The sequence below is a fragment of the Danio aesculapii genome, chromosome 10, assembly GCF_903798145.1.
Source record: "Danio aesculapii chromosome 10, fDanAes4.1, whole genome shotgun sequence".
Lineage (NCBI taxonomy): Eukaryota > Metazoa > Chordata > Actinopteri > Cypriniformes > Danionidae > Danio > Danio aesculapii.
The window spans coordinates 15942440-15956104 of NC_079444.1; the positions used below are offsets into that span (position 1 = coordinate 15942440).

A 13665-nucleotide genomic window follows, 5' to 3' on the forward strand; every position below is an offset into this window, starting at 1 on the left:
AATTCATCGCACCCACAGCGGGATACCAAACAAGGGCAAAGAGGCGGAGAGTGAGCAGAGCTACAGACACCTGCTGGCACTTTGCTTAGACCTGGCAGACAGACTTTACTTTGGGAGAAACGCTTGATACTTTATTACCTGCAGTTCGTTTGTGTTCTGACCACATGTGCTTGGCTGTACACTATATCAATAAAGTGTTTAGACTTTTAAAAACACTTTAGTAATACATTGAGCCACTAAACACTGTTCTTATGATGTTTTTCTACAGGAGGAAAACGCGAATTACTTCCGAACACTTCAAATATAGTCCGTGTTAGTAAATGCAAGACTATTGATGAACTCCAGCATAACACTGTATGATAACGCTTCAGATGACTGTTCTAGAGCCTACAGCTAATCAATCTGTCACATTCTGGAGTGCTTTACGGGTCGAAAGAAAAATATTAATGATAAATGACCTTAAATAAAACAAATACATTTATAGAGATGGTATACAAGTATATAACTTTACTCACATGGGAAACGAGGCCACATGAATGGTTTGTGAGCACAATTAAGTGCACACAGCATCCCATATCATCTGATAATTGTAAGAAATAAGTCCAAAAGGCAGCTGACTGTGTAAAGCCACATAAAACAAAACAAAAATACGATGAATATGCCGAGATCAGTGGCTAATCTGCCGGATTCAGCTTAGGTGAAGTGATGGCGACCAGCGAGACCAGCTGTCACTCGAGTGGCCACGCCCTTAATTATGCAAACTTAATATAACCTAATATAAAGGAAATGGATGAGTTATAAAAAAATTCACCCCCCTCACAGTTGTCATGGAGGGTAATAGAAGCTATATGAACCAAAATCGTTCTTTGTACCAGGCTGTAAACACCTTTTTTCTGCTGTAAAGTTGACCATTCTAACAGTGGGCTCAATTGCAATTTGCTCTATTATGGAGCCAGGACTAGCTAAATTTTGATGAATTGCAGTTTCAGTTACTTCCGTATAGGCTTCCGAGGGAGAGCGGGAGGTTGCCGCTTGGTCAGAATTCATGAATTCGAAAATCCCCAGATGACTTACTACTTCCGGCGAGATTTTGAAGTGAGCATCCCATGATGCCCCGCGAGACAATTCATGAATGGGAGTGAAGTGACGCAACTGACGCAGGTAGGTCACGTGACAAAATGGCGGATGCAATTCGTCCGAATTCCATTAATACTCCTTACATTCATACTGTATAGAACGTGTTTTTCTAATGGCCGAGTAGTATGTTTAAATTTAAATGCAGTACCTACTGAGTAGTAGGCGGTTTCGGACGCAGTCCATATGACTGCGAGAATAACGATTTCTTCTTCCTGTCTTACGGTGGACGACAATATACGTTTTGGTGCATTACTGCCATCTCTCATTCTGGTCAGTGACATCGCCAACCAATCATTGTGCTGACACAAGAAACTTGCTTAAAGGGCACATAGTTTACCTCTTTTTTATGATTTAATATTAATATTATGGTTCTTCTGAGTGTGCCAGTTTAGGTTCAGTTTAAAACACTATTGAGTTTTTTTTTTATATGTGTAAAAAAGTGACATGTTGGGGGCGTGTCCTCAGTTCGCTGATTTATGGGTGTGTTGCTTCACATGTAAATTAGTTTCGGCTACCTGCCAACGCAACAAGGGGGCGGGGCCATGAGCTCACCCGCTCTGCATTTGCAACAGAGTCTGACAGGCAGACTGAGAGGAGCGTGAGAGAGGAGCGTGAGAGGTTCAGCAATCAGTCTTACATGTACGACTCGGACACAGACCAAGCAGAGAGTACAAAATCATATGTGTCTTTGTACAGTTTTACAGCCAACTGTGTGCTAGTTTCAAGTGCCGAGCTTGTACAGAGAAACTAATAACCACGCACACTGAATTAACTTTGACTGAGGCACCGGATGCACCGCTCGAAGCCGCGACACGGCACACCAGACACTCTCTATGGCGTGGCAGAAGTGTCCCGAATCGTCGCGCCACGCATTTTTGAATTCTAAACATAGGTTTCTATCAGGGTACACACAACGGCAATTCAAGTCTGCAGCGGTCCGCGGCGCCCAGCCGTCGACTTGAGTGTACCCTGATAGAAACCTATATTTAGAATTCTAAAACGCATGCTTGTTAAGATAACAGGGAGCTTCTGGGATAGCGAGAAATGCAAACGGCCGAAGTGTAAGGTAGACTCAATGAGAATTACACATGTTTGCAAACCTACCTAAAGATACAACCAATAATTCAGATAAGAGCAATAATGTGGAGAATATTGCTCTTGTGTTAAGCCCAATGAGCCTTGCATCTAAAAATCAACGGTCCACCGTTTTTTATGTTGTTAAATTTAAAAAAAAAACACTGGGTGTGTTTATTTCACCCCAATATGACAGCTTGAAAAGTAGATTTTTTACCATAGGTGCCCTTTAATGGAAAGACGACTAAGGGAGAGGAGGTCTATATATATAGTTTACTGTAGTAAAGGCTAAAGTATACTATGGTAATTACTATTAGTTCATGATAGTTACTAATGATACTACATTATGTAGTGTAATTTATTAATGAAGAGTTTTAAATATATATACAATATTATGCTTATTCCTAAATATTTACCTTTACTATAAGTTACTATAGTATTTTAAATGTGTAACACCCGGTTTTATTGGATTTGTAGTTTTTGTCATCATATTTATATTATTTGTATCTGTTTAGTACAGCATATTATTTACAGTAAATAACAATTATCCCTCATTTGTTTCTTTGACAGTTTTATTGATCACAAAGATATGATTGACTTGGATTTAAATTGCTTCGATTTAAAAATAAATTGCAAAAATAGCTTAGATGTATTTTTTTGCAAATGCCACAAAAATTCACAACTACCTAAAATTTTAGTAAACATTTTTTTTTGTTTAAAATAAAAAAAAAATAAAAAATTTGTTAAGGTCTGGTTTTGTGGTGGCTGTACTTTAAAATTAAATTAATATAATTTTAATTCAAGTGATGAAAGATTTTGACATTCTAACAGTAAACAGAGCTACTGTAAGGTCACACCTGCTTGGTATAAATGTTTGAAAATTATTTAGTTAAAAATATCCATTAGAAACTTAAAGGTAATCAAAAAGTAATCAGATGTAATCAGTTACTTTTATAAAATAATTGAAAAGGTACACTACTTATTACATTTTAAACAGGGTAATTTGTAATCTGTAATCTATTACATTTCCAAAGTAACCTTTCCAACACTGCTAAAATGTGATTGACAAATGTTTTATTGCTCATGTGATGTTTAAACAGTACCTGGCACCTGAACTCCATACACACTGGCTTCCTGAATAAAATCTACCAGTCCCAGAATCTCTGTCACCTCAGTGGTCGCCACATTTTCTCCCTTCCATCTGCAAATGGCAGCATGAACATTATGTAATATAATTTCCACAATGAGGCAGTTACTCATATGCATCCATACTAGATAATTAATATTTCATTAAGTTGAAATAAAGAATATACTCATATCTACCTGAAAGTGTCTCCCACTCTGTCTTTGAAGCTGATGAAGTTGTTCTCATCCTCAGCCATCAGGTCACCAGTGTTGAAGTAAGCATCTCCTTTGACAAACACATCTCGCAGAATTTTCTTCTCCGTCAGCTGTTTGCTTCCCGCGTAACCAAAAAATGGACTCTGACTGCAAATCTTAGACAGCAGCAGCCCCGTCTCACCTGATCATCAACAAACAAAAGCTACATGAGCAGTGAATACACGCATTTGCTCTCAGTGATTATGTGTTGACAGAGAATGTGATTGTACAGTGAGTCAGCCAACATTGCACAAAAAGCCAGACAGAATTAACAGATATGAAACGGAGTGGAATGTAGGAGATGCTGATTGTTTTTCCTTCTGATAACATGTGAAATTTACACCTGTCTATGTAAGGACTTAGCAAAAAAAAAAAGTTAATAAACATAAAAGTTCTTTATCAGCATTTACCAACACACACTCATTTTGATTACGTAGCCCTATATACATTTCTGAAGAGACCAAAATAAGTCCCAGGAGCTAAATTTTTTCGCAGTTTTTGTTTTTGCGAATTCGCCAGAGGCCGATGTGTACGTTTTTTCAGATCTCAAATTTCTCTTGCGAGTGCCATTCACGCCAGCTGTTCTCACATAAATTCACCAGAGGCCACTGTTGACTAACTGACTGACTGACTGACCAACCAACTGATCCCCCCACCCTCGTCCCTTCCCTAAACCAACCAATAGTATTTTGAAAAGCACCGATTGACCCATACCATGGCTGAAGCAGGAGTAATGAAATTAAGCAGCTTCTGAAAATAGTCCCCAACTTCAAACTTCGAACACATGGAGTGGGTGCCACTTGCACTGTGTAATATCATAGTGCCTGTTGCAGCCATGGTACGGCAACAAAGTTCCTTGTTCATTATTCTGGAATGAGGGTATAGTTCTGGCCTTGTTTGTTTTGTTTTTAAAATGCAGTGTTAATTTAAAGGCTTCTCACTATGTCCCATTTTACAAGATGAAAAATAAGGCTTTAGTGTCTCCAGAATGTGTTTCAGTTGAAAATACCTGTCAAATCATTTATTATAATCTGCTGAAAAAGCCATTTTTTGGGTCTGTTTTGCACCTGTGCTTTAAAATGCAAATGCACTGATTCTCCCCGCCCACTGTTCAGGATACTCAGCCTGCATCAGACATTGCTGAAGCAGAGACCCACACTCACAAAAACCAAAAGTAAAATTTGAACAAGGAAGTTTCTGAAAGGATATTTGATACATTTTGTATGTATAGTTTATTTAGCTTTTCTGAAGATCCATCTTTTAGTCTGTTTATTTGCAAATATTGCCTTTTGGGCATGATCATATGTGAGACATGGTCAGTCTTGGGGGTAATGCGTTATATGTAACATTGGTTACATAATAATATTACTTTTAATATAACGTATTACTTTTAAAAACAAGTAATATTAATTAAGTTACTTTAAAAAAAATGTAACACAAGTTACTTTTTACCTTGCTTAATTGGCTTTAAAAATGACCTAAGCCAGGTTGAATCACACACTCAATTAGAGAGCGTGCTGCGAGGGAAGAGGCAGTCGACTCGCACTCATCATCATCATCAGGTCTCCCTTTTTTACAGCAGATAAGTTAGTGAACTGTTCTAGTGACTGAATATCTAAGGATATGGGTTTATTTCGAGTCAGAGGGTGTATCCGGTATGTTAGTACTTACTAAAGACACAAACCGTTTCACGACAACTTTGTTCAATGAACAAATTAACTAATTCGACCAGTTCACTTAGAAAATCCAGCTAATGTCGGCGCAATAGCCTAGTGGTTAGCACGCTGACATATGGTGAGGTAGCACTTCAGGGCGTCCTAACATTTCCCATCCCTACCCCCTCCCCTCTCTCTTCCACTTCACTTCCTGTCTAAATACGATCCTATCTAATAAAGGCAAAAAGGCCAAAAATAAATCTTATTAAAAAAAAGAAAACCCGGTTAAAACAAACAAATCACAAATTGCCCGTCATCACTACAGACAATCAGAATGGCAAGCGGGAAACTTTTTTTTTTTTGCAATGGATTCTTGTTATTTTGAACTTATCAAAGAAAAGAATTGGATTGTTGTTAAGTATAGATTACTTGTAATTAGAACTCTTGACAACTGCAAGAAACATGACATCCAAAAAATAATAATAAAAAACTGGATGCAAAGCACTACACTCGCACCCCACCTACAGCTAAACAACAAATGATTGACATCAGTTCACATTCTCCAGGTAGCCACTGTCTACTGTCAAAGTGACTACGTTTTGTAATATAGTAAAATGTTTTCTCTTTTAGGAAACGATTTACACATTTGTTAAGGCCACGTGAAGAAATGTATTCAATGTATAAAGCTCAAAGATTTATTTTGATTTGGGGATGTTTTTTTATCATCCTACTGTTCTTTTTGTATTAAACATTTTAAAGGTTTAAAATCTGTTTTTGCCTAATATAAATTATTTCTTGTTAGTACTCTTAGGCTTTTTTGCAGTCTTTATCTCAATGGACAGTGAATTTAATTAATGAATAACACAAAACATTAAAAAGTAGCAAACACATTACATGCTGTCATTAATCTGTACATACAGCATGTATAGCACTGGATTCAGAAAGTTCTCGATATATAATTTTATCCTACAATTTTTTAAAAGTAAAATGAAGGTGTGGGTTTTATAAGTGGTTTTTAAATGCAGAGCTTCTCAATAAAAAAGGTGAAAAACATCTGCAAGTTCTGAAAGAGATCAATCCTTAGCCAAGTAAGGAAAAGTAATGCAAAAGTAACTAAAAAGTAATATAACGCATTACTTTCCATAGAAAGTAACTAAGTAAAGCACTTTTTTTAGGGGAGTAACTCAATAATGTAATGCACTACTTTCAAAAGTAACTTTCCCCAACACTGGACATGGTAATCAATTATTTAAAGGACTGGATATTTTAAGGGGAAAAAAGGATTGATGGTTTATACCAAACTAATATGGCTGTGTGCACATTATTCCAACACACATTTACAACACACAACTTCCAAAGGTTCGTTTGCATGATAGGTTTAAAGGATCTGCAGAGAACAATCATTCAAAAGTACATTCAAATACAGTAGTACTGCTGGTGTACTACTGTTTAGCAGACTTCAACTATTTAGACTTTATTTACTGTTCTTTTAGACTTTTCTGTGTGAAAGTTTGAGATCTTTAAGAATATTCTTAACTGATTCTGTTATTTTTAACTTCGGCTGGAGCTTTTGAGAAGCCTACATTAAGGTGTAATGATATTTATGTTACGCAGGTTTGTTGTAGGCAAAATCCATTCATTTAAACAGGAAACTACAAACTACTATACTGAAATATAGTTATTGTTATTTGTTGTAATAGAGTGATTTTGGGTTGTGCCAGGTTCAGTCTTAAAATTTAACAAACCCAGTAGAGTAGAATCAAATGATCTTGGGTACTAAAGGACTATTTGTTTAATAATCTCAGATGCTCTCACCTTTCTGAACACGCTGGCAGAATCCATTATGGTCTCTCACAGGTTCATCTCTAAGCAGGTCATACTTCACCAGATCATACTTAAAAATCAGCTGCAAAAAAAAAAAAAAAAAAAAAAAAAAAAAATCAACAACCATTTACACATCATGATCATGACACACACACATACATATACAGACACAAAAAGTTTATTATAATAAGAGCCATAATTGTGTTGCAACATTCGGGCAAGTCATAATGCATTATTTTTAAGTACTTTGAAATCACACACTTCCTCATTAAATGTTCTAAAAAATTCCATATTAAGATAATATCGTAAAAAAATTCAGACAAAATAATAATGTTGTTTTTTAAAAATAATATGTCATATCATATTTTGCATATGTTGTGAGACATATTTTGGGAGTTTTGTAATCTGAAGTGTCTAAGAATAGCATGGTGGGGATTACAGGTCAATGTTCTTAATAGCACTTACCCGCTCCTACTGATCTTATTTTATGGCAAACACTCTAGACTACACGGTTAAGCAACAGATTGGCAATGTGCCAAGACAGCAAGTTTCCTTATATAGAGGCTCACAGACAGGATGTGTCTGATAGTCATTAATACCATTTCATTTAGGATAACTAGTGTTGTTTGGAAAGAGGAATTCTTCCTGCAAACAAGTCTTAAGTTGGGCAACACTACAGGGCCTTCGTTTTTGCAAATTGCACCTCAAAATGCACCACGTATTATCTTTTGGAGACAGGCCGGGACTGCAGACAGGCCAGTCAAGTACCTGCATCCTCTTCCTCCGCAGCCAGGATTGAAATGTGTGCAAAATGTGGTTTTGCATTGTGTTGTTAAAATATGGATGGGCGTGGAAAAAATGGTAGTATACCATGCCCCAAAATCTCTAAGTACTTTTCAGCTCTATGCACTTTTTAAATGGTGCTATCACAGAAGTGCAAGTTACCCAAGGGCACTGACACAACCCCATACCATGACAGACTGGCTTTTGGACTAGCTGGTAACAATCTGGATGTTCTTTTTCTTTTTTGGTCTGAAGCACACGGCATCCATTTCTCCTAAAAAATACCTGAAATACAGATTCATCTGACAGTACACGTTTCCAACCCAGATGCCTCCAAGCTTAAAGACTGCAAACATAGAACTTCCTTTTGGCAAAGTACAGTTTTCACTGGCATTTGTGGATGTAACTACATATTGTGGTACATGTATTGCGTACTACTATTTGTGGTGATAGCGAATATAGATGAATGATGATTCTTGATGCAGTGCTGCCTGCAGGATTGGAGATCACAGTTGTTCAGCTTAGGCTTACGCCCTTGTCCTTTACACACTGACATTCCTCCAGATTCCTTTAATCTTTTAATTATGTTATGCACTGTTGAAGGTGAAATATCCAAATGTCTTCCTATCTTTTTTAAGGAACATTGTTTTTAAACATTTCAATAATTTTCTTACACATTAGTTGGCAAACTGGCAATCCTCTGCCCATCTTAGCTCCTAAAGGACTAGACCTTTCTTGGACGCTGCTTTTGTACCAAATCCTATTTACAATCACCTGTTGACATCTCCTGTTTCAAATCACATCATTTTTTAACCAATTTACCTGAATACTAGCCCTAGACTGCACCTGTCCCAACTTTTTTGGAATGTGTTGCAGGTCTGGATGTATGACAGGAAAGGATGTATATTTATAAATGAAATGAAGTTGACCAGACAAAACATAAAATATTTCATGTGCATATTGTCTGCAATGAAATACAAGTCAAAGTAAATTTGGAAATCACTTCCTTTTTTATTTGCATTTTTCATACTGACCCAACTTTTTCTGATTTGGGATTGTATATGAAGAACTAAGTAAAAATCTTCTTTAGTATTCTACTTAAGTCACATACAACTTAGATGACCTGTGGGTGGGTAACTTAACAGGAAATTATCATTTTTGAGTAAACTATCAAAAGTACCTGATATTTCATGACTTCGAAATAAACTATGGAACAAACTTCCAAACATGGATACATTTCCCTGACTTCCAAAGTTTGAAAATGACCTTTAAAAATAATATGATATTACAGAAATTTCATGACCCATTGGCACCCTGCTTCTGTTGAGATTTAAGAATCAATATTGTTTTTTAGAATGCTAAATATTTAATTTATAAAAGTATTTATATAATTATAAACCTTTTCATATTTCAAATTTCATGTGAATCTGTCAAAATCTGAATGATCAAATTTAATATTTAAAACTTTAAGACTGCTTCACATTAAAGGTGCAGTAGGTGATCTGCCTGAAGCATAATAGTTTACAAATTTTTCATCCCTCCCCTGCCATCCAAAGCCACGCCTCCTTTAAGTCATGAACGCGCACTGAATAGATATAACACTTGATCATGTCCTTCACCAGTTTGGCAACAGGCACAAAAATGTAAGAAACATACACTTAACTGCCACTTTATCAGATACACCTTACTAGTACCGGGTTGGACCCCCTTTTGCCTTAAGAACTGGCTTAATCCTTTGTGGCATAGATTCAACAAGGTACTGGAAATACACTGGACATGACAGCATCACACAGTTGCTGCAGATTTGTCGTCTGCACATCCAAGATGCGAATCTCCCATTTCCACCACATCCCAAAGGTGTTGTATTGGATTGAGATCTGGTGACTGTGGAGGCCATTTGAGTACAGTGAACTCATGTTCAAGAACCCAGTCTGAGAGGATTCGCACTTTATGACATGGTTCATTATACTGCTGGAAGTAGCCATCAGAAGATAAGTACACTGTGGTCATAAAGGGATAACAATACTCAGATACAGTAGTCTGTGGCGTTGACACTATGCTCAATTGGTACTAATGGGCCCAAAGTGTGCCAAGAAAATATTCCCCACACCATTAAACCACCACCACCAGCCTGAACAGTTGATACAAGACAGGATGGATACATTTTTTTTATGTTGTTGGTGCCAAATTCTGACCCTACCATTCAAATGTCACAGCAGAAATTAAGACTCATCAGACCAGGCAACGTTTTTCCAAACTTCTATTGCCCAATTGTGGTGAGCCTGTGCGAATTGTAGCCTCAGTTTCCTGTTCTTAGTTGACAGGAGAGGCACCCGGTGTGGTCTTCTATTGCTGTAGCCCATCCGCCTTAAGGCTCGACATGTTGTGCAATCAGAGATGCTTTTCTGCATACCTCGTTTGTAAAAAGTGGTTATTTGAGTTATTGTTGCCTTTCTAACAGCTCCAACCAGTCTGGATATTCTCCTCTGACCAGCATCAACAAGACATTTGTACCCACAGAACTGCTGCTCACTGGATATTTTCTCTTTTTCTGACCATTCTGTGTAAACCTTAGAGATGTTTGTGCATGAAAATCCAAGTAGATCAGCAGTTTCTAAAATACTCAGACAAGCCCGTCTGGTACCAACAACCATTCTACGTTCAAAGCCACTTAAATCCCCTTTCTTTCCCATTCTGATGCTTGGTTTGAACTGCAGCAGATCGTCTTGACCATGTCTACATGCCTAAATGCATTGAGTTGCTACCATGGGATTGGCTGATCAGAAATGTGCACTAACAAGCAGTTGGACAGGTGTACCTAATAAAGTGGCCGGTGAGTGTATGTGAGCTGTATACTTTGGGCCTAATTTAGTTGAAATGCAATCAATTTTACATTCTTTTTTGACCTGGAACAGAATGAAACATCAACACAAATAAACAAAATAAACAAAAACACGTTAAACACACAACATGGATGATATTTCTTCTCTGGTACTGACGGTCATTGACCCTGTGCTTTTGACATCAAAGCAAAGAGATGCAAGGAATGAATTCTGCTGCAATCACATGTTTTTTTGGTGGCAACTCATGTTCGTTGAATATCTGACATGGAGACACAACCCTATGCTCTCATTCAAATATTTATTAAGACTTCCTGATCTATTTGTTGTTCTTTAAACCTGTCCTAACCCTGATTGCATTTTTGTTTAGATACTAACCTACGAAACTAACCTTGTAAAAGAAATTGGAACGTCCAACCGCTCCAATTTTGCCAATATGGTTCATGAAGCACAGGTTTCCTTCAGTAGAGCCATAGATCTCACACATGCGGATCTTCCCAAAACGCCGCAGGAATTCTCTCCATACGTCCTGCCGGAGTCCGTTCCCAACACCCATGTGCACCTTGTGATCCTTCTCATTTTCACCCTAATCAACACAAACACAACAAATATTATGATTAATATTTTTACAATCTGAAACACACTTGTGTTGGAGAATATGATGCAGCAAACTGGTATATTGGTATATTGTAGTTCAGGACAGTTTCATAAACAGTAGTGTATAAGTTTGTATCAGGTGTGTAATCAAAATGAGTAGTTTACCTAAAAATGATTATATGCTGTTAATTACTTGCCAGGGGGCCAATAATTATGCATTACAGGTGCCACAGAGTGCATTGATTCAAACTGTTACATTTTCCCTTAGCTGAGTTTAAAAAATCTCCAGAAATGGTGCACACACAGCACAATGTAGTCCGAAGTACATGTGTAACATAAACACAGGCTCAGTTTTGATACGTACCCCTGTATACATTTTAGGAGATGACAAAACTTGTCCCAAGAGGTATGTTTTTTTTGCAGTTTTTGTTTTTCCGAATCCACCAGAGGCTGTTGTGTGTGCTTTTTCAGATCCCAAATTTCTGTCGTGAGTGCCATTCGCTCATGCTATTCTCACGTAAATCGACCAGAGATGGCTGTGGACTGACTGACTGATCGATTGATTGCTCCCCCAACCACTCCCTTCCCTAAACCCAACCGATAGTATTTTCCAAAATCACAGATTCAGACAATAACCTCTTTTCCTAAACCCAACTGACAGTGTTTTCAAAAGCAATCCAGAAAAAGAAAAGCTCTCGCGGCCCCCTGATTTTTACCACGTTTTCAGATCTTACCAAGTTCTCATCCTGTTATTTACTTGTTTATTTTATTTTTCGCCTTTTTTTACCTGCATTCTGGAACCGTTCTTTGCCAGACCCAAACCCTGTTGTTGCAGTCAACTCCTCTCTGCGTCTCAAGTCCGCCGATGTACATGGAGAGCTACTGGACAAACTGGTAACAGCAGAAAAGCAGTCCACACGGAGGTGAGAAGTCAGCTAGTAGCGCGAATAGAAACAGAAGTCATCGGGGGCGACATATCGCTCCGTAGCATTCGTTTTAAAGAAGAAATGCAGCCACACGTAGCTCTGACTACATAATTTGCGATATCCAGAGATGTATAAGGGGGGTATGTTTTTACAATGAGCCTGTGTTGTGTAAAACAATAATACCTTATTTGTCAAAAAATATTTGAAAAAAATAGATTGACAATTGTTTATACTGGAGTAGAGAAAAGATTCATGTTAGGAGTGAATGAGCTATCTGTAGGCAACAAAGTCTGCTAATCCACTGACGCTCTAATTTTTTGCTGCTTCAGTTTTGTGGTGTTAATAAAAAATAAGCTAAATTATAATTATAATTTGTATTTGAGTTGTACTGTATTTTGTAGGGTTTAATGTATATGAACAGGAATTAATATCAACCTTTGATTATAGATGGATTTTATGAAGTTTTTTGGCTTTTTTTTTTTAATCAAGAAAAGCCCATTTTGCATTTTGCACTCTGCACATCTGTTAACAGCTGATTTTTAAAATAAGACATACACATATTTAATACAAGTTAAGATAGACTTAATAAGAGAAAAACTATTATCATTGTTGTAATCTCACTTGAAACGTCACGGCCAGTCAAACGCAGCCTTGTTTATGCACACAGTAAAAAGCGATTAGTTACTTTACTTTAAAAAAGTGAGTGAAGCCATTGATTTAAAGGTGCAGTATGTAAGTTTGACACCCAGTGGTTAAACTAGGTATTGCATGCCTGGTTTAAAACACACGCAAGCGCAGGTTGCCAGATTGACGACACTAACAGGAGCAAGCCGGACTAGAGCCTAAAGGCTGATTTAAGTCCTGTTCTAAATAAAAGCAATGGCACAAGATAGAAGAATGAGTTCTAACCAACACCTAAAATTTATATTTTAGAAATAGATTCTATTTATTGCAGCTGAACAACAGGATAAACTGTGGTCACCTCAGGTACCCCTAATGTGCTTTAAGCAGTGTTAAATGCTAATAATGTGAGTTTGAATGACATTTTACATGACATTTATTGCCATATTACTGTAAGCAGCAGCAGATAGTTCACCTCAAATCTTCAAAATAAAATAAATCGTTTGAAATTGAACTTTAGAACTGTGACTCAGTGCAAGCCAACATATTTCAGTGATTCAGCATGTACATATAATAATGTTAAAGAGGTTTAATATGTATTAAATATCTAATAAACTTTACCATTTCGTTAGAGTGCAGTGAGTGTACTATTCTGTGCTTCTGAATGGCTGTCATGTTTTGTCAGGTGCATACAGCCAAATTTTTTTTCACTGCGTATTTCCTCACTTAGCGTGTTGTTAGGACACGGGGTTACAGTGTAACCTGGGGGCTGTTCCATAAACCAAGCTTAGAGAAAAAGCCAGTCTTATTTTGCTAAGTCAGGTTTAT

The 13665-nt window shown here is 37.2% G+C and overlaps 1 protein-coding gene across 1 annotated transcript in view; it reads right to left on the reverse strand.

The window, feature by feature from the left end:
* slc27a6 (solute carrier family 27 member 6) overlaps window positions 1-13665 on the reverse strand; it is a 54261-nt gene that overhangs the window by 20542 nt on the left and 20054 nt on the right. Inside the window, exons 5-8 of the mRNA XM_056466633.1 lie at window positions 11085-11279; window positions 7062-7152; window positions 3535-3733; window positions 3315-3412 (exon numbers count right to left, since the gene is read on the reverse strand). Of these exons, the coding sequence (XP_056322608.1) occupies window positions 3315-3412; window positions 3535-3733; window positions 7062-7152; window positions 11085-11279 (583 nt within the window). The remainder of the gene's footprint in view (window positions 1-3314; window positions 3413-3534; window positions 3734-7061; window positions 7153-11084; window positions 11280-13665) is intronic.